Source organism: Sarcophilus harrisii, chromosome 3, assembly GCF_902635505.1.
Source record: "Sarcophilus harrisii chromosome 3, mSarHar1.11, whole genome shotgun sequence".
NCBI lineage: Eukaryota > Metazoa > Chordata > Mammalia > Dasyuromorphia > Dasyuridae > Sarcophilus > Sarcophilus harrisii.
In genome coordinates this window covers 544084033-544109229 of record NC_045428.1, presented here as the reverse complement: position 1 = coordinate 544109229, position 25197 = coordinate 544084033, and the positions used below count along the sequence as shown (strand labels likewise).

Here is a 25197-nt window from a genome sequence, read left to right as displayed (position 1 = left end):
ATGAGAGTGTGTCAGGAGATCAGTTAGTTGAAACACAAAGCTGCCAGCGTTCAACCCAGAGGGAAGGGGGCAGGGAACCTAAACCCTAGTCAATGAACCAAGAGATTCTGCCCGTGAGGGTACTGGTCCCTGCTCCAAGCCTCTAGTTACAGTCATGTATTTTGTCCTGGTATGCACCTGTGATCTGGTAGGTGGTAGGAGAACTAAGGGAAATGATCCCTGAATGCTGTGGAGATGGGGAGGAGGCATCTGAATGAGGAGGATTACAGGAAAAAGAAAGAGAAGAAAGAAATATGGATTAAGCCAAGGAAGAAAAAGGGACACTTACTTAATATGTGGTGTCGAAAGGTTCACAGACCCATCTCAAAGTGGATCCTTCCTCCAGATGCTCAAGGAAACTACCCACAGAGAGTCAGATGTCTCCCGCCCCCTTTGTTCATTTCCATCATCAGCATTCTCCAGGTAGATATGTCCTTAAGGGGAGGGAAGACAATGAGGAGTACTTCTTAAATAAGCATCCTAGGGAACAGAAACAAACTCTGCAGCCTACATCCGCAAGGGACAAGGGATGAATGAACCCAGAGCAGAGAAGATAAAAGGGACAGGATCTTTACCAAATATTGGCCAGATCCTCTCTCCAGCTCAATTCTCAGATTTTTCTGTCATCTTTCTTGCTGTCTTTCCTTATTCTGACTATAATGCGTCCTTCCCCATCACTTTTATCTTCATCTCTCTATCCCAACAATTCTTTGGTGAGGATAATCTCACAATTCTGCCCATTTTAACATAAAGATAAATTAATGCCTTTTATTTTTAGATCATAGTCAATTCTAGTATTCCCCTCCTCAGGATCCCAACAGTGACGCCCCCCCCTTTCCTTTGCAGTAACGACAGCAAAAAAAAAAAATAAGCAAAAACCACCTCTAAAGTGACTTTATTTTGACAGTCTTTCAGCTAAAAGGAAGAAGCTATGTTTCAAAATATGTTCTTGGGGACCAAGATTAATTATTACAATTAAGAGTTTCTGCTCCCATATTTGCCACGAGATTAAATAAATTAAAAGTTAAATATAAATATATAACATATTTAATATATAATTTATAAATAATTTAAATATACATTATATAAAATATAAAAATATATAAATTAATTTATAAATTTAATATATATAAATATGAAAATAAATTTAAATAAATTAAATATTTCTCAAAGGATTTAATCACAGATAGAGTAGTAATGCCATTCAAAGTGCCTTGATGCTTAGGCAAAGTAATTATGGAGGTTGCTTTTGCAATATGATTTCAAGGATGCTGCAAAACCTTCCCTAGAACATCCCTCATCCCAAATCTGTTCAGTGATATGTATGATAAAATGAATGGGAAAAAACTCAACAGTTAAGTATGTACTAAGCATACCAAAATGAGATCAATATAATATCTCAAGATTACACTAAAGTTTAAATGACTAACAACAGGGTTTTTCTTCTCAAGAACTGATTCTGAGAGGGACAGAAGAGAATGTCTAGAGTGGATGAAAAACAAGATGGGAATGGATAAAACAGAAGTACAAAACAGATTAAATTGAATGTACTAAAGATATATTTGGATAATTTCACAATTTTATCTAGGGATTGCCCTAAATTCAATGACCATTAATATCTGGAGAAAGTGTGATACAGAGGGATGTGCTCACTCCAGCCATGACTTGCCATTCCAGACCATCTGTTATTACAGGGTACTTGTTTAGCAGCCACTGCATTTTAAATAAAGGCAATATGGGTTTAGCTGGGCCGCTACTTGGATTTGAATGAAGTATCATTAACATTATTTGTCACTGCTTGTCAGGTGGTTATTTTCCTTTACTACACCTTCTGGAAGCCTCAGGAACAGTGGATCACCCTGGAAATAGGCATCTGGGAAAGTCCATTCATCTATCGGCCAGACAAGAGGAAACAAGCTTGGAGGTTTATCTCTTACATGATGGTACACGCAGGGTAAGACATAAGAGAAGGGAACTGATGCTGACTGTTATAAAGAATGTTTTACTTATCTGTATGTATGTATATATATATATATATATATATCTAAAAGCTATTTATTTATTTACTTATTCAAATGTATTATTTATTATTAAATATTAAATTTATTATTATTATTTATTTAAATATATTTAATATGTATATATTGTTTATATATACATTTATAGATGTATATATAAATGCATATATGTGTAACATATTCACAGGGAAAGATACTGCCCAGAACTCCCACACTCTGCTACTTAATTACATAGATGATTTAAGGTCAAGTTATTTCTCTCTCTGTCTCTATGAAATCTATTAAATGATAAGAGTTAAACTAGATTACATCTAAAGCTCTTTATACAGTTATATACCCCAAGTCTTACAAACTTTAAAACCAGGTTTTGCTTTTCTCAGTTAGTCTATTTCTTTTTTGCATTTTCTCTTTGAACTGGATTGTGTTACTCATCCTGTTCTCTTCACCATGCAGTAAACTTAAACAAACGCCTTTATCCCATCTTCAAGAATCCAGGTATGGCCACTCTTGCTTGCTCTTAGTTTTGGGCTAGTAGTGCCTATAGACAGAAATAGGCTGTTAAGTTCCCAGTCTCTTTTCTAAGCAACTCAAGGTCTTAGTCATTAAGACCTGAGATTTTGTATACTGAGTTATGTGAACCCTACAACCAGATTTGTTGAGCATTTACAATAATAAGTTTTAGATACTGTGAAAAATGCAAAAGATGAAGAAAATAAGGGTGGTTTTTTTCTCCTTAAAGAACACAGATTAAAGTGGGGAAACGACTCACTACTGTTAAGTAACTTGAGGCAACATGGAAGATCTTCCTGCTCGAGTAGAGTGCTTGGCACATAATCAGCATTTAATAAATGTTTATTGATTGATTGATTCTTATCTCTAAATTTAACTCTCTATTCACTGTACCATCTGATGCCTGAAGGACTAGTAGGGATTAGATGAAAATCAATATTGTTGTGGAAATGCAAGGAGTTAACTCAAAATTAAAGAGAAGGTCAGAGATCAAAGATTTTGTTGTTATTCAGTTGTCCAACTCTCTTTAAACTCATCTGGGATTTTCTTGGCAAAGATACTGAAATAGTTTGTCATTTCCTTCTCTAGCTAATGCAAGAAGAATCAGGAGCCTAGAGAAATAAAATAACTTGTTTATCATCAAATAGCTATTGGAGATCTGGAGCTTTAGTTCAACTCGTCTAGTTCCAACCCCAAGGTTTTTAGTGAACATTCCTTCTCACCCTGGGGATGTCAGGTGCTTTGTGCTCCTGGGTGATTGGGCCTGTTTTCTAGCCTGCATTTATCTTATCTCCCAAAAGCTCTTGAGAGTATTTATTCATTCAAAAAACAGTGGACACATATGGGATTGTGGCAAGAGCAGGGTTTCTTCCCGATGATAGCAGCTCTGGTGGTTGTAGTTTAGGAGGTAAGAGCGGGACATTGGAAAGTCTTTTGAACTCTTAAGTCTGTATTTCAGTACTGTTCAGTCCCATGAGGGCCCTGTTGAAAAACAAGCAGAAACTTTGGGGGGAACCTGAATCAGGACAAACCAGCCTTTCCATGGCAGTGATGGGAGCAAGAAGCTTGTTAGTTATTAGAATAGCCCAGAGATCTGTCCAGGCCCACCCAGCTTACAACTGGCTCTGTGCAGGTACATGCACAACATCTGACAGGAGAAACAAAACTTTCTACAAGACATTGTTCTGGTTGAGTCTGGTGGGAATGTACATTTGTCCCTCCTTGCATCTTATAATGTTGTTGGTTTTAAAAATAAAACCGTGATTTTAAGAACAAAACAAAATAAAACAAACAAAAAACACTGGGCAGAATTAGAGGTGGGATGGTTTTAGTAGGGGAGACAAACAAAGATTACACTGTGTCTTCATGGAGTTTACAGTCTAGTAGGAAGGGATATAATACACATAAAGATAAGCTTAATACAAAATAGGCTCTGATAATTCTTTAAGAGACTGATAAATAAGACACTAAGAATTCACAAAAATAAAGATCCCTTCTAGCTGGGGAACTCGATCAAAATTTGAATCTTATGCTTCTTAGCTCTAATAGTTTGTACCTTTATAATTTATTCAAATATAGCAAGGGTTTTTAACCTGGTGGTCTGGGGAATTATTATTTTTAAATTTTTTTTATTATAGCTTGGGTTATAGCTTATTATATGCATGGGTAATTTTTCAGCATTGACAATTGCAAAACTTTTTGTTCCAATTTTCCTCCTCCTTCCCCCATTCCCTCCTCCAGATGGCAGGTAGACCAATATATGTTAAATATGTTAAAGTATATGTTAAATTACAATATATGTATGTATATCTATCTATCTATCTATCTATATATATATCCATACAGTTATTTTGCTGCACAAGAAGAATTGGAATTTGAAATAATGTACACTTAACCTGTGAAGGAAATAAAAAATGCAGGTGGACAAAAACGGAGGGATTAGAAATGCTATATAGTGGTTCACACTCATTTCCCAGAATTTTTTCACTGTGTATAGCTGGTTCTATTCCTTATTGAACAAATGGAACTGATTTGGTTCATCTCATTATTGAAGAGAGCCACGTCCATCAGAATTGATCATCATATAGTATTGTGTTGAAGTGTATAATGATCTCCTGGTTCAGCTCATTTCACACAGCGTCAGTTCATATAAGTCTCTCCAGGCTTTTCTGAAATCATCCTGCTGGTCATTTCTTCTAGAACAATAATATTCCATAACATTCATATACCACAATTTATTCAGCCATTCTCCAATGGATGGGCATCCACTCAGTTTCCAGTTTCTGGCCACTACAAACAGGGCTCCCACAAACATGCTTGCACATAAAGGTCCCTTTCTCTTCTTTAAGATCTCTTTGGGATAGATATAAGCCCAGTAGTAACACTACTGGCTCAAAGGGTCTGCACAGTTAGATAACTTTTTGAGCAGAGTTCCAAATCGCTATCCAGAATGGCTGGATATATTCACGGTTCCACCAACAATGTAATAGTGTCCCTGTTTTCCTATATCCCCTCCAACATTCTGCATTATCTTTCCCTGTCATTCTAGTCAATCTGACAGGTGTGTAGTGGTATCTCACAGTTGCCTTAATTTGCATTTCTCTGATTAATAATGACTTGGAGCATCTTTTCATATGGTTAGAAATAGTTTCAATTTCTTCATCTGAAAATTGTCTGTTCATATCCTTTGACCATTTATCAATTGGAGAATGGCTTGATTTCTTATAAATTAGAGTCAATTCTCTATATTTTTTGGAAATGAGGCCTGTAAAAATGTTTTGGGGGACTTATTTTTTTAAAAAAATATTGATAATCGTATCTTAATATAATTATTTTCTTTTGTAATATTATTTATTTTGCTTCTTTAAAAATATGATTCTGAGAAGGGCATCTGTAGATGTCCAAAGATAGTAAAAGAAACAAAAAAGATTGAGCCTTTCAAATATAGGACCAGTCCCTTTTGATGTCTTAATATATGAATTATTTCTTTTTAAAAAAAATAATAGCTCTCTATTTTCAAAATACACGCAAAGAGAGTTTTCAACATTCACCCTTGCAAAATCTTGTGTTCCAAATTTTTCTCCCTCCTTCTCACCTCCCTCAACCCAATGTTCCCTCCCTTTCGCAGTAATCCAATATATGCTAAACATGTACAATTATTTTATACATATTTCCAAATTTAACATGAAAATTTTTAAAAACATTTTTTCAAATGCTCAGGTCAGTTTACACCAAGCTGAGCTGTCTACGATAGGAGAATAATAAAATGCCACATTCTGAAAGTTCTTTGGAGCTTACGAACCAGTTTACTAACAACCACTTTGGGCATCTAATATAATCACCATTTTATCCTGTCTTTAAAGATATTGCCAACAATGCTTCTAGTAGCTAAAAAGATAAGCTAATGACCCAATAGTTCTTTCTCCAGAATAACTAGTGAATCTGAATGAGTTGAGTTATACACAAGTCCTATGTCTTTCAAAATCACTGAGAAAGTCCATTGATAAGATGGCAACCTTGCAGATGTTTCAGAACTTTGTTCTTTGCCTTCACACTGAGAACTATCCAAAAGTGGAATGGGTTACCTCAGGAGATGATAATAATAGCTGACATTAATAAAAAGGTTTAACTTTTTGCTAAGTTCTTTTCCTACAAAATTGAAACCTCACAATAAATCTGTGGGTTGAGACTAAAAATGTTATTATTCCCAGGTAACCTATTGAGAAACTGAGCCTCATAAAAGTCAAGGGACTTGTCCAATGAGAAAATTTATATAAAGTTCCTTGAAAACTTTAAAGTTCCATATGGATGGTGGTGGCAATGATGATGATGATGATGATGATGATGATTCTCCATAACTGGAAGGCTAGATAACAAGCTCATATTGGGTATACTGTTCAAGGGATGTGGCTGGTTACAGATTGGACCAGAACACTACTGAGATTCTGGTGCAATTCTTTTTTCTATAGACTATTTAGCACAAAAGCAAAAACCCCAAACCACACTGTTATCAAACTCCAGCAACAACATTGATGGCAGCCTATGGATTAAGCATACCTATAAAATGGAGACAGTATTTTAATGCCTATGTAATCCCTCAAAGAAAGCTGCTGAAGGGGTTGCTGGTGCCATCACAGGCTAATAATGAGATTCTTGTTTTCAATGACAGGGTTCAACATATTTGTGGAAATCTACTTATGCAGCTTCTTTTGGGACTTCCCTTGGAAATGGTTCATAAGGGTCATCGAGTGGGGCTGGTCTATCTGTCAGGAGTGATTGCAGGTCAGTATTCCTGGGACAGATACAAGCTCAGTGTGGTATTGTTTACTTGGCTGCTCTGTCCAGGGTGGATACAGTTAAGTAACCAATCAGCAGATAGTACACTGACCTAAGGGATAGGTTAAATTTTTCCTTCATTACTGGCTTGTATAAAACTCTAAGTACAACCTATATTTGTTTTCTCATTGCTATCATTGAAAAGCAGTAATGGCTAAAAAGGAAGCTTTTTGAACTTAAATGGGAAAAAAACCCTCTTTCGTTAGCAAATATATTGTTTACACCCTCTCCCTTTCTCTCCTGCTTTTTTTCAAACATGTCTTTGGGGTATGTAGTCTATATTTGCATTGATATGACTTTTATCAATCAATGACGATGTACCTAACACAGTGTGAGGGATTCTAAGGGATACAGAAGTGACAAGATAATGATCCTGTTCTCAGAGAGTTTAGGAAATAAAATAAATGTACCTGGAGCCATTAGGAAAACCATGAAGGGCTTAATTATGTAGTAGAATGATTCCCTTAGTAGCTGAGGGAAGAAATTGGGAGAAATAGGAGAAGCCAGGACCCATGCTGGGCCTCCATGAGGGGAAAGGAGAAAATGGCATGTGTCCAGATGTGACCATGGAAAAAAAGCACATTGAGAAGATGGTAAGGTTCTCCTGCACCAGTGGATGCTGGGACAAGGCCAGAAAGCACTGGGAAGCAGCAGTATGAGGGGCTGTGAAGGGCATTAGAATCCAGATACAGCGTTCTAATCCTCATTCAGCAGCTCTGGGGGTATGTGATACTGGACAACTTGCTCAATCTGTCAACTTCAGTTTACCTATTCATAAAATGAGGGTAAATGATTGTGAGGAAAGCTTTTTACATGTACCTTAAAGCACTCTGGAAAAGTGAATGGTTAGACAAGGCTGGATTGTATAAGTAGGCTCCCCTTTAATAAAAGCATCAAGGCACTTTGAATGGCATTACTACTCTATCTGTGATTAAATCCTTTGAGAAATATTTAATTTATTTAAATTTATTTTTATATTTATATATTAAATATATTAAATTTATAAAAAATTTATTAAAAAATTTTAATAAAAAAATTTATAAAAATTTGAATTTGATGCTATAGGCCAAAGGAAGCCACTGATGTCTGATTAAAGAAGGAGCCTTGGGAAAAAGTAGAGATTAAGGAAGAGAACTGAGTAATGTAGATAAAAGTATATTTAGAATATACCATGGAGATTAGTTGGATTGGAGAGCCCTGCTTGGAGACATTAGGTCCTTCTCATATGTACTGCTTCTTTTTCATATCCAAGATTGGAAAAAATAAACTTGGAAGCCTTTGATGGTATGTTAAAATATCAGCAAATAATCAAAGCATCTTGAATTTCCACTCTCTCCTAGAGAAGTGTGACTCTTGGTTTAATTAATTTATTAATTATTTATTAAGTACAGCGTGTCCTGCATTGTGTTGAGTTCTAGGAGAGAAACAAAGAAAAATAAGACTAGAGTGGTTCACAGTCAAATAGAAGAGGATATGACACGTATTTCCAGGAATGATAATAATGAACATAAAATATTTGAAATCAAGGACCTGAGTTCAAATCCTGATTCTGCTATTTACTAGAAGATCCACAAATACAGAGATATCTCCACTCTGAACATTCAGGTAGACTATTTGTGCCTGACCTCTGGTAGTACCTTCTGAGCTCATACTGGTTTGATCAAACATAATAGGATAAACTGTCCTTGAACCAAACATAATGATGTCATTTTGGTACTCTTTGAGAACCAAGGACAACTACTGCCAAATCACTTAGTCTCTTTGGGTTTGTTTTTTCATTTTTAAAATCAGGGTACTAGACTAACTAGTTGATTCCTGATTCTATTATCACAATATAACAGGAAAGAAAGATCATTCTTAATTTGGGGCTATGGATAAATGGGATAAAGGAGGACTTCTTGGAGAAGTGGTCTTGGCTCTGGGTCTTAAATGGATGGTTGGAGATATGAAGAGGATGGGCATTGGATGTGTAAGGAAATAGAGTAAACTAGAGTGTCGAAGTAGAGAAAGAGTTCAACCGGTAGAAAGAACCACAAGGAGCAGGATAGAAATGCAGAGTGTAGAACTGAGAGAAAGCTGAAAGGAGGGGTAAGGAAGGAACGGAACTTGGCCTGGTACTTGAATATCCAATAAGGAAAATTCCAATAAGCCATTGAATGAGGAACAAGATCAAGGCTGTGCATTAAGAGGTTTCTTCTTGGTAACTTAGAAGAATGAAGTCAAAGAACAGGAAGAAGGAGGTGGGGAGACCTGTGGTCATAGCCATGCAATAGTCCAGTTTTCCTTTCGTGCTTTCACTTCTGATATCTCTGATTCTCTGAATTTCTTTTATTTTTGTAGGATCTCTTGGAAGTTCCATCTGGGACCCCTTCCAAGCTCTAGTGGGTGCTTCAGGAGGAGTCTATGCTCTCACAGGAGGCTACTTTATGAATGTTTTAATGGTAAGAACTGTTTCAGGGAATGGGGATCCAATTGGTAGATTTTTTTTCTTTACTGATATTTGGTTCAGAGATAATAGCTGTTACCAATATTTATTGAGCATAAATATTCAGCTGGAGTAATATACAAGTGTCAAATATCGGTTTCTAAAACAGGGCCATATCTTGAATAGAAACAAATTAGTCATTAAAAAAAAAAAACAATCAGAGGATAAAATGGCATTATTATGAAATCCCTTCAAAATATGGAAATCAGTTAGAACAAACGAAATTCAGTCTGTACTTCTTATAGCATCTTCCATGGGAACAGGGTTCTGGTTAAGTTAAAAGGGAAGAAAGAAATAATTTGGTTAAATACTTGAGGATAGAAACTATATTTTCTTTAGTTTATATGCTTGAAGTGCCTTAAACAATGCTCTTTTGCAAAAGAGCAAGCTAGCAACAAATGTTGCTACTCTTTCTACCTATTTATATCTATGTACAAATCAGTCCCTTAATCAGTAGAACTTCCCATTCCTCAGTTGACAAGGTGAATAATAATACATATATACATATTTTGTTGGATTGAATGAAATAATTATCATAAATATGAAATGTTAAATAAATGGATGTAAATGAAATAATGGTTATAAAGTACTTTGTGTGCCCATGTAATGTTAGAGAAATATTAATATATACATATATATACTGATCTAATAAATTTTATGTTGATTATGAATGAAAGCTGACAAATTAAGATATTTTCTGATGCTATGTAGTATCTTATACTTTTGTCCTTTTCTCCTGGCAAGAATTTTAAAAACATGGTTCCCTTGTTTGGACTTTTCAGACTAATTCTCATCTTGTTAACTGGTAAGTATTTTATCTTTGTTACTACTTTACATTTTTCATTTTAAAAGTTCAATGTAGTTAAAACACCTCTTAAACTGAATGTGTAATTTAGCTCTGTTGTGTTAGGAGATGACATTTGGTCATTTACTCTTAAACAGCAAAATTGTGGGAATGTTTAATTAAGAGAAAAACTTAACATGATTTTCTGGTGTTATTTTAATACAAATAATAAGTATTTCTTTAAGACATTAACTTTCACTAATAAAAGAAATATTTCTTTTAGAGGAAGCTTTTGATTCTTTGAAAAAAAATAAAGACTTAAAAATACAATTTGGCACCATTTTCACTATATCATATTTTATTACCTCTATCATCTCACTAGGAATCTTTGTTGTTGAGTTGTTTCAGTCTTGTCAGATAGGGATATTCCTGGCAAACATACTGGAGTGTTACTTGGCAAACATACTGGAGGGTCACATAGCTAGCAAGTATCTTGAGGCCAAATTTGAAGTCGGATCCTCCTGACTCCAGTTCCAGTGCTCTAAACACTGTAGTACCCAGTTGCCCACCCTGAATCTTAGATTGGAGTAAAAGACCCTTCCTTACCCAAGCAAATAGGTGGTACAAATAGATGGATTGCTCAAACTGGAGTTAGGATGACCTGAGTTCAGATAATACCCCCAGATACTGTGTGATCCTGGAAGTCTCTCTTTGCCTCAGTTTTCTCATCTATAAAATGGAGATAATAATCGTACTTCCTACTAAGAGTTCTGTGAGGATAAAGTGAAATATACAGTACCTAGCATACATCAGTGATATATGTTATAACCGGTTTGGTTTCAACATGACCTTCAAAATGGTACAAAGATACTTTTAAAGATGAAATAAAGCCCTGTTGTCATTTAAATGAAAATTCTTTTACTTTGAGCCCCAGAGAGGCTTTTGTCAAAATTCCCAAAGGTTTTTTTTTTTTTTTTAATGAATTTATGGATTAAGGCAGTGAGAAAAATTTATTCTAAGACCTTTCTTAAGTGGCTTCATGTTATATACATCATTCTCAGCAAATCTAATAGATCCAGGTTTGGATCTGAGATTTAAATTGATTTTATCATAGAAGCCCCAGTTTCTACTCACTCAGTAAATAGTCTCTCTTTAAATTTTCAGATAGGAACAAAAAGATTTAGAGAGGGAGGGATTCCCATTTCCCCATGTCTGACACCTCTGCTCTTGCTATTCTCAATCTCTGCTGTCAATGCATGAAGACACTGCAACCAGAATTGAAAAGGGGTGAATAAAAGTTCAACTATTCACTATTGTGTTTGTTGTTGTTGTTGTTTTTTTTTTTTTTTGCTATTTTGCATCTTTCACATTGCTTTAGTAGCTAAAAGTAAAAGGCTCCAATAGAAGTTCCTGATTTTGTTTATCTTTCAATTATCCATGATCTTCCCATATATATGAAATACCTACTTACATGCCAAGCACTTGCTGATCCTGAGGAAGGTACAATATTTAAACAAGCACCAGTTTTTGGTTTAGAAAAGCTTTTCAGTCTAGTTAAGGTAAGACACAAAACAGTGGAGTAGACAGAGGGTTAGGAGTCCTAGCCAGGAAGGCCTGGATTCAAATTCAGCCTCTGAGCACCTGTTAGCAGTATGATTCCAAACAAGTCCCTTCATTTCCCTCTGTCACGGCTTCCTCATCTACAAAATGGCAGTGATAATAATGGCACCTGCCTCAATGGGTTGTTATGTGCTTCAAATGAAATAACAGATGCAGAGTCCTTTGCAAATGTAAAGCAGTTATATAAACACCAGTTACAATTACTGTAAATGTATAAGAGAGATACAGACTCAGCACTATGTCACTCTCAGACATTACTGAGGGGAAAAATTGTCACGGAAACCTTCTTCAAGAAGCTGTAATTTGATTTGGAATTTGAAGAATAGAAAAGAACTTAACAGAATGAAGTAGAGGGCATGCAGGCAAAGGGAACAGTATGATTAAAAGCCTAGAGACATAACAAGCTCAATTTATGCTCAGAGGGCAGAGAATAGTCCAATTTGGCATTGGTCCAGAAGATTTTAACGGGGGAAGAGACTTGATACATCATTTAGTCCAACATCCTCATTTTCCAGATAAAGAAACAGGCTTGGAGAGGTCATGTGGTGCCACAGAAGGTGAGTGATTATGAGAGCTGGGACCTACATTGTCTATTACAAGTCCAGAGTTCTTTCCAGTTGGCCCAAGCACAGAGTGAATGGAAGGCAGACTTGTAGCACAATCCTAAAACAGACCCCTTGATAGCAATTTTTCTATTTACCATTTCATCCTTTACTATCAAAAAACAAGAGCAATTACAAAAAATTGATTCACAAAACAGACATAAAAGGTGTACTGAGATTGGATCTTCTTCTTTTGCCCCCTGCATCTCCCTCTGCTTTTCCTTCTACCCTTATTTCTTTATAGATTTTGGAGGGTTTGATACTCTTTATGATATATATATATATAGTATTACCTAGTACCCATTCCCGATGTGAGATTTTCAGAACTACAAGCCTTCCTTCCCTCTCTAATGCCTCTGTGTCTATTCTTCCTCTGCATTTCATTTGTTTAAATCTTTCTTTTAAGCTGCCTAATTCCTGATGTCAATTATAAATGCTATACATTTCCATGTAGAAAAAAATTATCCACATTAATTTCCTTAAAAGTAATTTTGGATATTGGTTCTTATCTGGTTTGGTTGATCGAAAATCCTGAAAATCTGCAAGTTTGTTGGGTATTTTTTTTTTCATTGAATATTATTTTACTGAATATTATATTTTTAGCCACAGGCCTAGTTGTTTTGATTACCACTAGATATAATCCCAGGACCTGCAGTCTTTTTATTGTGGCAATTGCTAAGTCCTGTACAACTCTAATTGTAGGTCTAGAATATTTGAATTGTTTTTTCTTCTTTCTTGCAAGATTTTCTATTTGAATGGGAATTTTGAAATTTGGATAATTTTTTTTTTTTTTTTTGCTTTTTTTGCTGAGGCAATTGGGGTTAAGTGACTTGCCTAAGGGCACACAGCTATCTGAGGCCAGATTTGTGGCAATGATATTTTATGTGTTTTTCACAAAAGATCTCTTTGAGGTGGTGATAGATGGATTTTTTTATTTTCTATTTCTACATTCTACATTCCTCATCTTATATCATTCCAGGACAATTTTTTGGGATTATTTCTTATATTATTATGTCAAGATTCTTTTTTTTTGGTCACAGGTTTCAAGTAGTTCAATTATTATTATATTTTATCTTTGATCTGATCTCCAGATCTGTTGTTTTTCTTCTAAAATGTTTTACATTCTATTTTTTCATTCTTTATATTGTTTTATTATTTCTTGGTTTCTTATAGCTTCACTAACTTCCTCTTTCCCAATTCTAATTTTCTAAAAGTTATTTTTACTTTTAAAAATGCTTTTCCTTTTCCAGTTGTATAACTTTTTTTTTCATATTCTTCTTGGTTTTCTTGGTTCTTATTTATTTTTAGTTTTTCCTCCATGTCTCTCATTTGATTTTTAAATTCTCTTTTTAGTTCTTCTATAAATTCTCTCTAGGGAGGGAGCTATTTAAAATTACCCTTTGGGATAGAAGTTCTTCTTACTTCAGTGTACACCTCTGAAGATGAATTCCCGTCTCCCCTATTCTCTTAGTAAGTGAGTTGGGTTCTTTGCTGGTTCTTTTTTTTTTTTTTTTTTTTTTTTTTTTAAATTAGAAGTATTACTGTAATCGTGGTGGGGTAGGGGGAGAGAGAGGGAGGATATGTTGCCTCTGCCTTCATTTCAGCTCTTGGTTCTGATCTGGAACCCCAAACCAAAAGCTCCACCCTTCTGCAAGTGCCAGCAGTCAGCTGTATCCCTGCCCCACATTTCTACACTGGTTCCTTCTCGACCAGGCCTGTGTCTCCACAGCACAGCTAGGCCTGGCGTTCCTAATCAGCCAAGATTCCCTCAGTCTTCCTGAACTCAGACCCCTCACTCTCAGGCAATCCTGGAGGCTCCAGCCACACCCAGCTAGCCCCAGGGCACCCTACTTGATGTTTTTGCAGAGCTAGCCCAGAGCGGGTTTGCACTTCACATGAGTTCATTCTGGTTTGAGATCTTTCTCCTGATCTTGGGTTATACCAGGAAGGCCCCGGTTCCACCACAAGTCTTCTTGAATTTTGACCAGTCTATGTTCACCCTGAAGTGAAAATTTGTTCTGTTTTTGGGGGAAATCTGGAGAGCTTGAAATTTACTGACCTACTCCACCATCTTCCCAGAATCCTCCCTCACATAATCTTGTTGCTGTGTACAATGTTCTCTCGATTCTGCTCTCTTCACTTAGCATCAGTTCATGTAACTCTCTCTAGGCTTTTCTGAAATTAGCCTGCTCATCATTACTTATAGAACAATAAAGTGAATCACATTTTAAAGGCTATATTTGTTATTGTAGACATAGTTATCAACAAAAAGAATCACGTAAAGAAATTAAGGGGCAAAATTCTACTCGTGATTCCTTAACTTTAAAAGCAGAATCAAAAGTACTAAACAATTGAAGATAAAATGCCTTCTTCCTGTTCCTGCTCAAACTATGGTCTTGCTTTCCTTCTTTCTTAAACTACATTTTAGTTAGGAAGAGAAAGGTTAAATCCCTTTTTGTAATAATAACTCAACATTATGAGACTCATGGAATTTTGCAGAAATTTCAGATCATTTCAGTCCAGACTTTAGAGATAACCTAAACCCTTATTTTTATAATAGAGAAAATAGAGAGACCTAGTTGGGAAGCCCCAGGAGGTTAGTGGTAAGGCTGGAACTAGAACTCAGGGTTTCTTGACTCTTAGCTTGAACTGTACTCAGTCCACTCTCTTCAATTTTCCTCCCTAAAAGTTGGAATTCATAGTTTTTATGTACACAATAGAGACTCAATTGTTTTGTTTTGTTTTTTTGTTTTGAATGGTGACAAGTTGGGCTAGAGATCAAATTTTCCCTTTTGATTTTCTGAAGCCATATGATGTTTGTTTGGATTGTCTTTATTATGAGTGACAGAAAAAAGGCCCAACCAACACTAGATTTGCTACTTTTATAATCTATGTAATCTTGAGAAAGTCCCCCCAAGTCTGAGCTTTGGATTCTTCTTTTGTAAAAGGAGGAGACCAGACAAAATGAATTCTGAAGCCCCTTCCATGATGAACCTTTGAGTCTATAACATAAGTCCATTCCTCTAGGAACTTATGGCCTAATTGGGGTATTGTGACCAACATGTATGAAGCAAGGAGGAAAACGAAAGACTGTTAAAATCTGTGTTAGTTCAGAGAATAAGAGGTCAGTGTGGTGTTAAGTCATCAAGAAAATGTATCTTCATAGATTTAGAGTAGAACCTTGAAAGATAGACTATGGAGAGGAAAAGTGGAGGCAAGTTAAACACAACCACTCTCTAGATTTCAGGTTTCTTATTTGCCAAACCGGAGGCACCAGACTCAATCTCTAATGTCCCTTCTAACAAAAAAAAAAAGTCCTTTGATTCTATGGCTGGGTAGGATCAGACCATATATAGCAAGGGAGTAGAGATTGATGGGATTGATGTTATTTCCCTGTGAATGCCATATTCCCTGTGAAATACATGTTGAATGAAAAATGATTGTGTTAATTGGTGTCAAGGGTTTAATTATTTCTGATGTTGAGAATTGCTATGAGAATAAGGATAACTTCTTCAGAAGAGAAAGATCTTGTTTACAGATGAAATTAAGAACCACGGATTCCTTTGAATGAAATTCGACATTTTTAAAACACTGATTTTTCCTTGGGAAATAAAATTCCTTATCTGATTAAACTGTAGACGTAGGGATTTTTCATGTGATTCTTTGTGCAAAAAGAAATTTAAAAGGGAGAATTTTGGTAGGAAGCAAGGAAGAGAAGAAACTGGGAGTCATCCCTTGTCCTTCTCTAGTCTGGCTGTAGTGAGGGCTGAGTTAAGGAAAGCTAGGTGGTATAGCAGATAAAAGCAATGGCCCTGGAGTTGGGAAAACCTGAGTTCAAAAATGGTCTCAGATACTTAGCTTTGGGCAAATCATTTAACTGCTATTTACCTGTTTCATTTGTAAAATTGGGGTAGAGAGCATTTACCTCTCAGGATTGTTGTGATAACAAATGAGATCATATTTATAAAGTACAGTGGCCTAGCACATGATAAACACTATATAACATTAGTTATTATTATTGGGCAGCTAGGTAGCATAATGGATAGAGTGCTGGTCCTGTCATGTTCAAATCAAGGCTCAGACACTGACTGTTGATCTTGGACAAATCACTGAGGCTTGCCTCTGTTTTCTTATCTGTAAAATGGACTGAAGGAAATGACAACCACTTCAGTATCTTTGCCTCAAATGGGTCACAGAATTAGACACAATGGGAACAACTCAACAACAATCTTTGTTATTATTAATAAGTGTCAGGAAGACTGACAATTCCTAGACTTTTAGAAGCTTTCCAACCATCTGAGTTATGAAGATTCAGAAGTCAAAGAACTGACAACTCCATAGAACAAATGGGACTGTATCTTTTTGCAAATGGATCTTCAAATAGCTTTTTTGCAAAAAGATGTCACTTTAGGGTAATATATAGGATTATTTTCCTTTAAGAATAAAAAACATTTGGGTACCTAGATGGTGCACTGGATAGAGCTCTAACCCTGAAGTAAAAAGGACCTGAGTTCAAATGCAGCCTCACTTATTAGCTGTGTGACCCTAGGCAAGTCACTGAATTCTAATAGCATCACCAAAGGGGGGGAAAAAAAGGGAGAATAAAAAACACAAATTTTCCATGACAAGGTAGGGGAAGGAGTTGCAAGAGAGTGGTAGTGTAGGAAGGTCACTGATTTTATTCATATCTATGATCCTTCAATTTAGAAAGCACCTTTGCTATTTATGAGATTAGTAAAAAGGAGTGAGTTAAAAAACATAACTTTTCAAGAGAGGCCACCTGATCTTGTTCCCTTCCTTACCACCCTTATGCTGAGTATTTCTGAACATGTTAGAACTCTTAGAAAGTGAAAGGAAGCACCAACACTTTAGAAACTCAGGCCATTATGGTAAACTATGAATAAAAACTCTTGAATTCAATTTCCTTGAGAATATACATTTTAATGGTTTCTTGGTTAAAGTTAGTTATGTATTTTAATTCTGAAGTACAATAGTGGCTAGACTCTGCCTGCATCAAATTTCTTTGTCTTCATCCTCTGTCCCCTTCTTCCTAACATAGCATAATTGTTGAGTGTATTTTAAAAGTAATTAATGGGTTATAAAGTTACTTTTTCTCAGGGTTACTAAAAGACAAGAAAAATAACAGGTTATTCCTGTTTGGGGAACATCTTTATGAAGGCAAGTCTTGTAAAATAAGAGCCTTGAATTTTTCATGATATTGTTTTAAAAATTGGAAACTTGGGCTAAAATCATGTTGTCCTATATCTGGGAGGAAAATAAATTACAAGCAAAAATCTAGGCTGAAGGGCTGTCGTTCCCAAGTCTCTTCTGAGGCAGGAATAAGCTCTCTGAGGAGAGCAGAAAAAGGCTATTGAAGATACATAAGCATGCTGGAGAGACACGAACTGATGCTGAGTGAAATGAGCAGGACCAGGAGATCATTATATACTTCAACAACAATACTATATGATGACCAGTTCTGATGGACCAGGCCATCCTCAGCAACGAGATCAACCAAATCATTTCCAAGGGAGCAGTAATGAACTGAACAGCTGGTTCAGAGATGCCCAGAGAAAGAACTCTGGGTGATGACTAAAAACCATTACATTGAATTCCCAATCCCTATATTTATGCCCACCTGCATTTTTGATTTCCTTCACAAACTAATTGTACAATATTTCAGAGTCTGATTCTTTTTGTACAGCAAAATAACGGTTTGGTCATGTATACTTACTGTGTTTCTAATTTATATTTTAATGTATTTAACATCTACTGGTCATCCTGCCATCTGGGGGAGGGGGTGGGGGGGTAAGAGGTGAAAAATTGGAACAAGAGGTTTGGCAATTGTTAATGCTGTAAAGCTACCCATACATATAACCTGTAAATAAAAGGCTATTAAAAAAATAAAAAAATAAAATTTCCATCCAATTCAAAAAAAAAAAAAAAAGATACATAAGCATGGCCAAGAGGGAACTAGGGAAGAAATGATTGAAGTCAAGTTACTGAACAAATCAGGATATTCAAAGTTGAAAAAAAGTTTGGATTAAGGATTCTGTCCTGTAGCAAAGTAATCAGGTATTTTTTTTTAAAACAATTTGGCACAGTAAGGAAGTTACCAGAGCACCTATTTCCCTAGGTCATTCTTTTATATATGTTTAATCAGCAAGTGTATTTTGCATTCTAAATGCTAGTTGAAAGACCACACAGGAGGATGCTTAGAATGACCATGTGGCCATAATAGATTCTAGAGACAATATTTAGTATTCCATATCTGGGTGGATTATCATGACAAGAATGTGAATCCTAGCAGTGTCATGACCTTTGTTTCTATTATATGACTGCATCAATGATAAGACACTTAAAATTGAGCATCAATTACATAGTATCTGGGTTAATGAAACATTCCTTGAGCTTTCTCTAAGACCAGGCCTGTACCTTTTTACACTTTGGGACACCAGGAATCCTTAAAACACATATAGGACACACAAAGTCTGATGTGAAATGTTAACACTGCATTTTACCAGCTATTCTCAAGTGCCATTGCCAGAGTTCACCTTGGTGTCCTGGTGTCTGGACCACTCATTGGATGATTTTGGCAAATCCTGATCATGGGTGAGGAGTGAAGGAGTGGAACTCTTGAAGATGGTCAATCAGGAATTTATTCAAAATTCCCTCAGCCTTATATATCCTAATATCCTTACATAACTATAGCACATTGCATATGTGTTAACTATAGAATACTGTGCATGTGGGATCACATAAACAATTTGCTATTGTGTGCAGATGTCTCCTTGCCTCTTTAGTATCACTCTGGTTTAATTACAACATTGTCATGCCCCCTGACTTCTCAGGAAGGCAGAGATGCCCTTAGGGGTAGTGGAGAGCCAAACCAGATACACTCAGCAGGATTCCTTTTATTGGACTAATGGGTCTTATAACTTGCCCAGGTGTGTAAGGCATACTTATATATGTCATCCCTTTAGAACTATTTCCCTGAAATTCCATAAGTACATAGCCAAGACAAAATGTGAAGAATTTGTTTTAAAAACATCCTTGACAAAGTTTATAAGAACCAGTATATATAATTGTGGAATTGTGGAATTATGGAATATAAATACAGCTATTTGTAAGTAATTCTTTTTTCTCTAATGTGTTATTCTATTTGCTCTAAAACTAATCTGATTAAAGCATATAAATTTTTTTTAAAGGGGGAGGCAGCAAGATGGTACAGTGGATAGAGTACCAGCCCTGAAGTCAGGAGGACCTCGGCTCAAATCTGGCCCCAGACATTTTATACTTCCTAGCTATGTGACCCTGGGCAAGTCACTTAACCCCAACTGCCTCAGGAAAAAAATGCCTCATATCTGTGGCATCCTGTCCTCAATATGACAGGAGTCAGAGTACTCTCACTTGAGTAGGGGAGGCTGGCTTAAGAAATGAGATATAACTGCCCCTCTCTGTATCCCCTCAGAGTTTGAGGCTAAAATACACTCCCCCATTCCATACACCCAGAACTAGCTCCCATTGGGCAGTCTTTGTTCCCAGTGGGAGACACAGCAGAGCATTGTCTTTAGTGAGAGAGAAGGGTGGCTGCTTCTCTTGCTGCTCCTCCTGGTTTCCTTGCTGTTGCTGACAGGGTTGGAGGATGGCTTGGCGGGCCCCAAGATGAATGGCTAGGCTGACTTGGATTAATTCGGGCACAGCTAGGGTGAGGAGGTGCATGGGAGCCACTGCCTGGCCCGGGGGGAACGGGGGTGGTTAGGCCGTGCCCATTCTGATTCTCTGACGCTGGAGGGCCGGCTGGAGACTGGGCAGTAGCAGAGCCGTGGTGGTTCTGCACGGTTTTGCTGTATTGTTGCGGGGCTCTGTACTCAGGGTCTCGCTCACTAAAGTTGGGGAGAGCATTCTCCGATCTTCTGCCCTCACCCCCATGCCAGTGAGAGTATCAAACAGCCTTTGAATACTGAAGCGAGTCTCTTGGTGAGTCTCTACACTGTGATCTTACACTTAGAGTGACCCTCTACAGCCTGACCCTTGAAATAAGGCAGCTAGGTGGCACAGTGGATAGAGACTCGAGTGCAAATGTGGCCTGGGACAGACACTTACCCTTCCTAGCTGTGTGATCCCCTGGCCAAATCCCTTAACCCCAATTGCCTCATTTAAAAAAAAAAAAAGATTCTGTGGCCCGTTGCTTTTGTAGGGACAGCGCTGACACTTTGGAAAGGGCAAGGAGTGTTTGGGGGACTATTTGGGAAATGTCATAGGGGCTATCAGGCCTTCACCAGCTTCCTCTATTTTTCCTTCTAGTTGTATTTGACCTGGGATTTGGCCTCTACAAAAAATTCATTGCTCCTGCGAGTGAGCCCCGGGTGCGTAGTCTTGACCTCTACTTCTGTGTCTTATCCCTCAAGCAAAAGATCTGAAATGGATATAAAGGGAGGGAGGGTGGCAAATGAAACTACAGGAGGCTGATGGCCTGCATCTCAATCTCCAAGCACGGCTTCAGCAAAAAATGTCTACCCCTTATCCTTCAAAAGCCCTTGGACAAGGCTCAACTTCCCTCACGTCTGAGGCACCAAAGATAGTGTAGCAACATTATTTTTATTTGGAAGGCTGACAAGTTCTAGAAAATATCTGTCACATGGCATCTCATTAATGCAGGGCTGAGTGGTGGTCCTACAGACTCCTCTCACATAAATTGTTAGGTTCTGGTCTCCTGGTTGGTCTTAACTAAAAATGTGGCTTATGATTGGGTATCAGGGTGGTCTTCTGCAAGACCCTGGACAGTCTACCAAACTGACATACCCTGCTCTGCATATTTTAGTCTGTGGTCTTTAGTCTGAGTGCAAGAGGACGTGGGGGAGGCCTATGTCCATGCAGTTAAATGAATTTCTCTCAGATGCTTAAAGACTATAAATAACACATGATGTGAATTTCTTCACTTATTTCTTATTTCTTTTTCTTCCCAAGGTGTCCATTGTAGCTCACATTGCTGGTGGGTTGGCCGGGATGACCATAGGTTACACCGTGTTTAGCTGCTTTGAAAAGGAGTTGCTGAAAGAACCGATGTTCTGGGTGGCAATCATTGCTTATTTTGTTTGTGTTTCATTTGCTGTGTTTTTCAACATCTTTTTATCACCAGTGGACTGAACTGCCCCTAAGATAAGCCAATAAAACAAAACAAAACAAAAACAAACAAAAAACCAAAACCACTGTGACAACATAGAGGCATCTTTGAAAGACAAAAGAATTTCATTAACTGTTTATTTTTTCTTCTTCGCTCTGAAATTGTGAGAACCTGTTTGGAAGGTCTCCACAGAGGCTTTATAACAAGGGAAAGGAGTAAACTTGGGTACCCTTATTATGCCTCTTGTTAGCAGCACAGTATTTCCTTAATATAAAGGTGGACTCTTGCCTTTCATAGGTGACCCATTCTAGAGACCCCAACAAATAGGAGACTACAGATACTTATATATTACAGAGTCAATAGAACCTTTTGATCCTCTTTTGATCCTCTTTTGGCCCCTTGCCTAATGGCTGTATTATCCTTCATCTTTCATTTCCCACCTGCCTGCTTTCTTGAATTTCATCTTTAGAAACATTATTCTACCAGATGAAGGCAACTTAGACTCATACCTCCTCAAGTAGTTTGGGCACCCCTCACTCCTTTCAACATTTTTTTTTTTTTAATATGTGGGCTTCCCCATTAGACTGTAAGCATCTTGAAAGCAGGGACTGTTTTATGCTTACCTCTGTATCCCCAGCACTTAGTACTGTGCCTGGCACATAGGAGACACTTAATGTTTATTGATTCTGATGCTTACTATTTTAGCATCAAGATGAAGGGGGTCAACACTAAAATACTGAAATATATTGAAACTAAAGAGATCATTCCAGGTTAGTGTACAAATAATAATTTTGGGGGATGGGGGGAAGAAGCCAACATGCCAGACTGACAGCTCTTTGATAATGAGGAAATTATAGGAATTGAATGAACCACACTGACTCCAAGTTGTGACTCAATTCTAGAGCTAGCTCAGTTTCCTTTTGAATTATGGGTCTGGTCCAGTTTCTATTCTCATGAGAAAGTTCACGTATAGAATCTGGGAGAAAACGTTATTGTATTGTTTGAACCTAACCCTGTGTGGCTGGAAAGCTGAACACTCTCTACCTGATGTCGAGACCCTTAACTACAGACCTAGGTTATGCCGTCCAGACAAGGCAAAGATCTTTCAGTTGTAATCAACCCATACATCTTATTTAAGAATTGGTCCTGTGGCTCTTTTCAATAATGAGGTGATTCAGTGCACCAATTCCAGTGCACCTGGGATGGAGCAAGCCAGAGAACTATGAGGGACTGAATGTGGATCACAACATAGTATTTTCACCGTTTTGTTTTTTGCTTGCTTCTCCCCCCTGCCCCCATTTTTTCCCTTTTTGGTTAGATTTTTCTTCTGCAGCATGATAATTGTGAAAATATGTGTAGAATAATTGCACATGTTTAACATATTAAATTGAAGTCTGGTGGAGGGGGTAGGGGAGAGAAGGAAAAAATTTGGAACATAAGGTTTTGCAAGGGTGAATGTTGAAAACTATTTTACATGTATTTTTAAAATAAGCTATTACTTAAAAAAAAAAATCTGGTCTTGTACTGGCCAAAAACTGTTTCCTTGTTCCTTTTTTCTATTTTAATAAAGGTTTCTTATACTGATATCTGAGTCTTCATAATGCTTTATGATTTAGTACTGTTCAAAGGTGTAGCTAGTTGTTGTTGGTTTGTGGTTCAGAGGAGCTACTGACTCCCTGGGAATTGTAATGGAAACTGTTTTATCATCATGCCCTGGCTCTGGGCCACTCTTTCATGGAAAGGTTTTTTAATACTAATATTTGGGCCCTCACAGAACCCACATATAGGACTGATAACTGGCAAAATGACTATATTTGAGAAGTCTCAAATTCAGGGCTTAAGCCGCTAACTGAAATAGGGTCATTTAGGTCAAATAAAAATAAGAAGCATAGTTCTGACAATGGCAAAAACATCTTTTGTAATGAACAAATAGTACTTATGTATAAGGATCTCTTTATGTACGGTTGCTGCTTCCTGATAGGGCCCTATAATTCTTTTTATTTTTTAACATGAGATCTTAGGATCTCAACATGGAAAGAGGTCTTAAGTTCATGTAGCTTAAACATAAATCTCTGAGGAGTCATCCAGACTTCTTGAATACTTCAAAAAAGTGGGAACTCACTCCCTTTTAGGAGATTTTTCATTATTAGGAAGCGGGTATTATCAGATAAATTTCTTATGTTAAGATATGAAAGAATAGGACTTGTTTTAGGGGATATGGGAAATGGAAGACATCTTCCATAGCCACTGCTAAGTTTTTACTAGAATGAAGCATGTTGCTAATGACTTAAAATACCTATGAATTCCACATATTATAATCTCTCCACCTGGTCACTAATAGTTCCTGATGGATTAAATAGTTCCTGATGGATGGACTTTGGAACAGGATTTAGCTGTGATATCAGAGATAACTGATTATAATTGGTCATAATTAGAGGTATAATGGATTGTTATTGGTCATTTAGCTCTAGGAACTGGGGGGTTGTGCTTACAACCACAAACCTCACAATAAGAAACACCGAGAATGTCACATTTAGACCCTAATTCTCAGGCAAAAGGCAACAAAATAGTATAAATCACTGTCAAAATGACTCCTGTTATTTTCCATCTCTGGATTTGAAAAAAGCTTCAGTGACTTGCTTAAAGTAGTGAAATTGTGTGGGAGAGCAGAATAGTGGGCTGCTATCTCTGCAGTTGGAGGACCTAATTTCAAATGCTCCTCAGCCTTCCTTGCTGGAGCAAGTCACAAATGCCTCAGAGGGCATGAGTTTATTTGTAAAACAAACAGGTTGGACTCCATAGCCTTTGAGGGCCCTTCCAGCTTCACATGTCAAGATGACCTTCTAAGGACATATGGGGCCATGATCATATGGAAGAGATAGTGATGCAGAAAATAAAACTGATTTTTTGTTGACTATCATCCTTAGTTTGTAAAGTTGTTACTATTCTATGTTGCATGGAATATTCTAATAAGGCATTTTGCTTCCCCAAAGGAGCAAATAGGGGGCAGTTAGGTGGCATAGTGGATAGAGTACCAGCTCTGAAGTCAGGAGGTCCTGAGTTCAAATCTGGTCTCAGACACTTAATACTTCCTAGCTGTGTGACCCTGGGCAAGTCACTTAATCCCAATTGCCTCAGCAAAAAATTAAAACAAACAAACAAACCCAAAGGAGCAAATAGTAAGTTGGATGACAAATGGTGCAGCCTTTACTGATAATTGACCCTTCAAAGAAAGATAGGCTTTTAATATTCCTAAGGAGTGACCAATTGAAATGATAGTTTTTTCATTATACTGGATTATCTCTTTTCAAAAACAAGACTAACATCAATAAAACCATTTGAGAGGCAGCTGATGCACAGAAAGGAGTCTTGATCAGAAGACAGAAGCATGGGCTTTGCCACTAGTTTTATAACTTTAGGTAAGTAGTTTATTTTCTCAGGACTTTGTGTGAAAGTAGTACACTAGGTGCTTTTTGATATTCCTTCTAACTCTCAAACTCAGATTCTGTGAAATTCACTGAAACATTTCTTTAGATACATTTATTGAAAGTGCCCATTAGAGGTAGCTATGTGGTGTAGTGATAGGTTTGAAATTAGGCAGGACCTGAATTAAAGTCTGGATTCATACACTTTCCATGTGACCTTGGGCAAATCACTTAACCATTATATGCTTTAGT

General features: G+C 37.0%; 1 protein-coding gene and 1 long non-coding RNA gene across 3 annotated transcripts in view; one reads left to right on the top strand and one right to left on the bottom strand.

The window, feature by feature from the left end:
• The first annotated feature begins 21 nt into the window (after positions 1–21).
• On the top strand, positions 22–21640 carry RHBDL2 (rhomboid like 2). Of its 2 annotated transcripts, XM_031962190.1 has the most exons (7): positions 27–462; positions 1845–1993; positions 6736–6848; positions 9243–9343; positions 10132–10192; positions 20701–20762; positions 21364–21640. In XM_031962190.1, exons 1-7 carry the CDS (start codon positions 235–237, stop codon positions 21541–21543), a joined length of 894 nt encoding a protein of 297 aa, XP_031818050.1. In that variant the 5' UTR covers positions 27–234; the 3' UTR covers positions 21544–21640. The 2 variants fall into 2 exon arrangements, with proteins under 2 accessions (XP_031818051.1, XP_031818050.1); XM_031962191.1 differs by lacking the exon at positions 20701–20762 and having other exon boundaries at positions 22–462.
• Positions 325–25197, bottom strand: part of LOC116422781 — a 51386-nt gene continuing 26513 nt past the window's right edge. Inside the window, exon 2 of the long non-coding RNA XR_004233320.1 lies at positions 325–473. This is a non-coding gene — a long non-coding RNA (uncharacterized LOC116422781). The remainder of the gene's footprint in view (positions 474–25197) is intronic.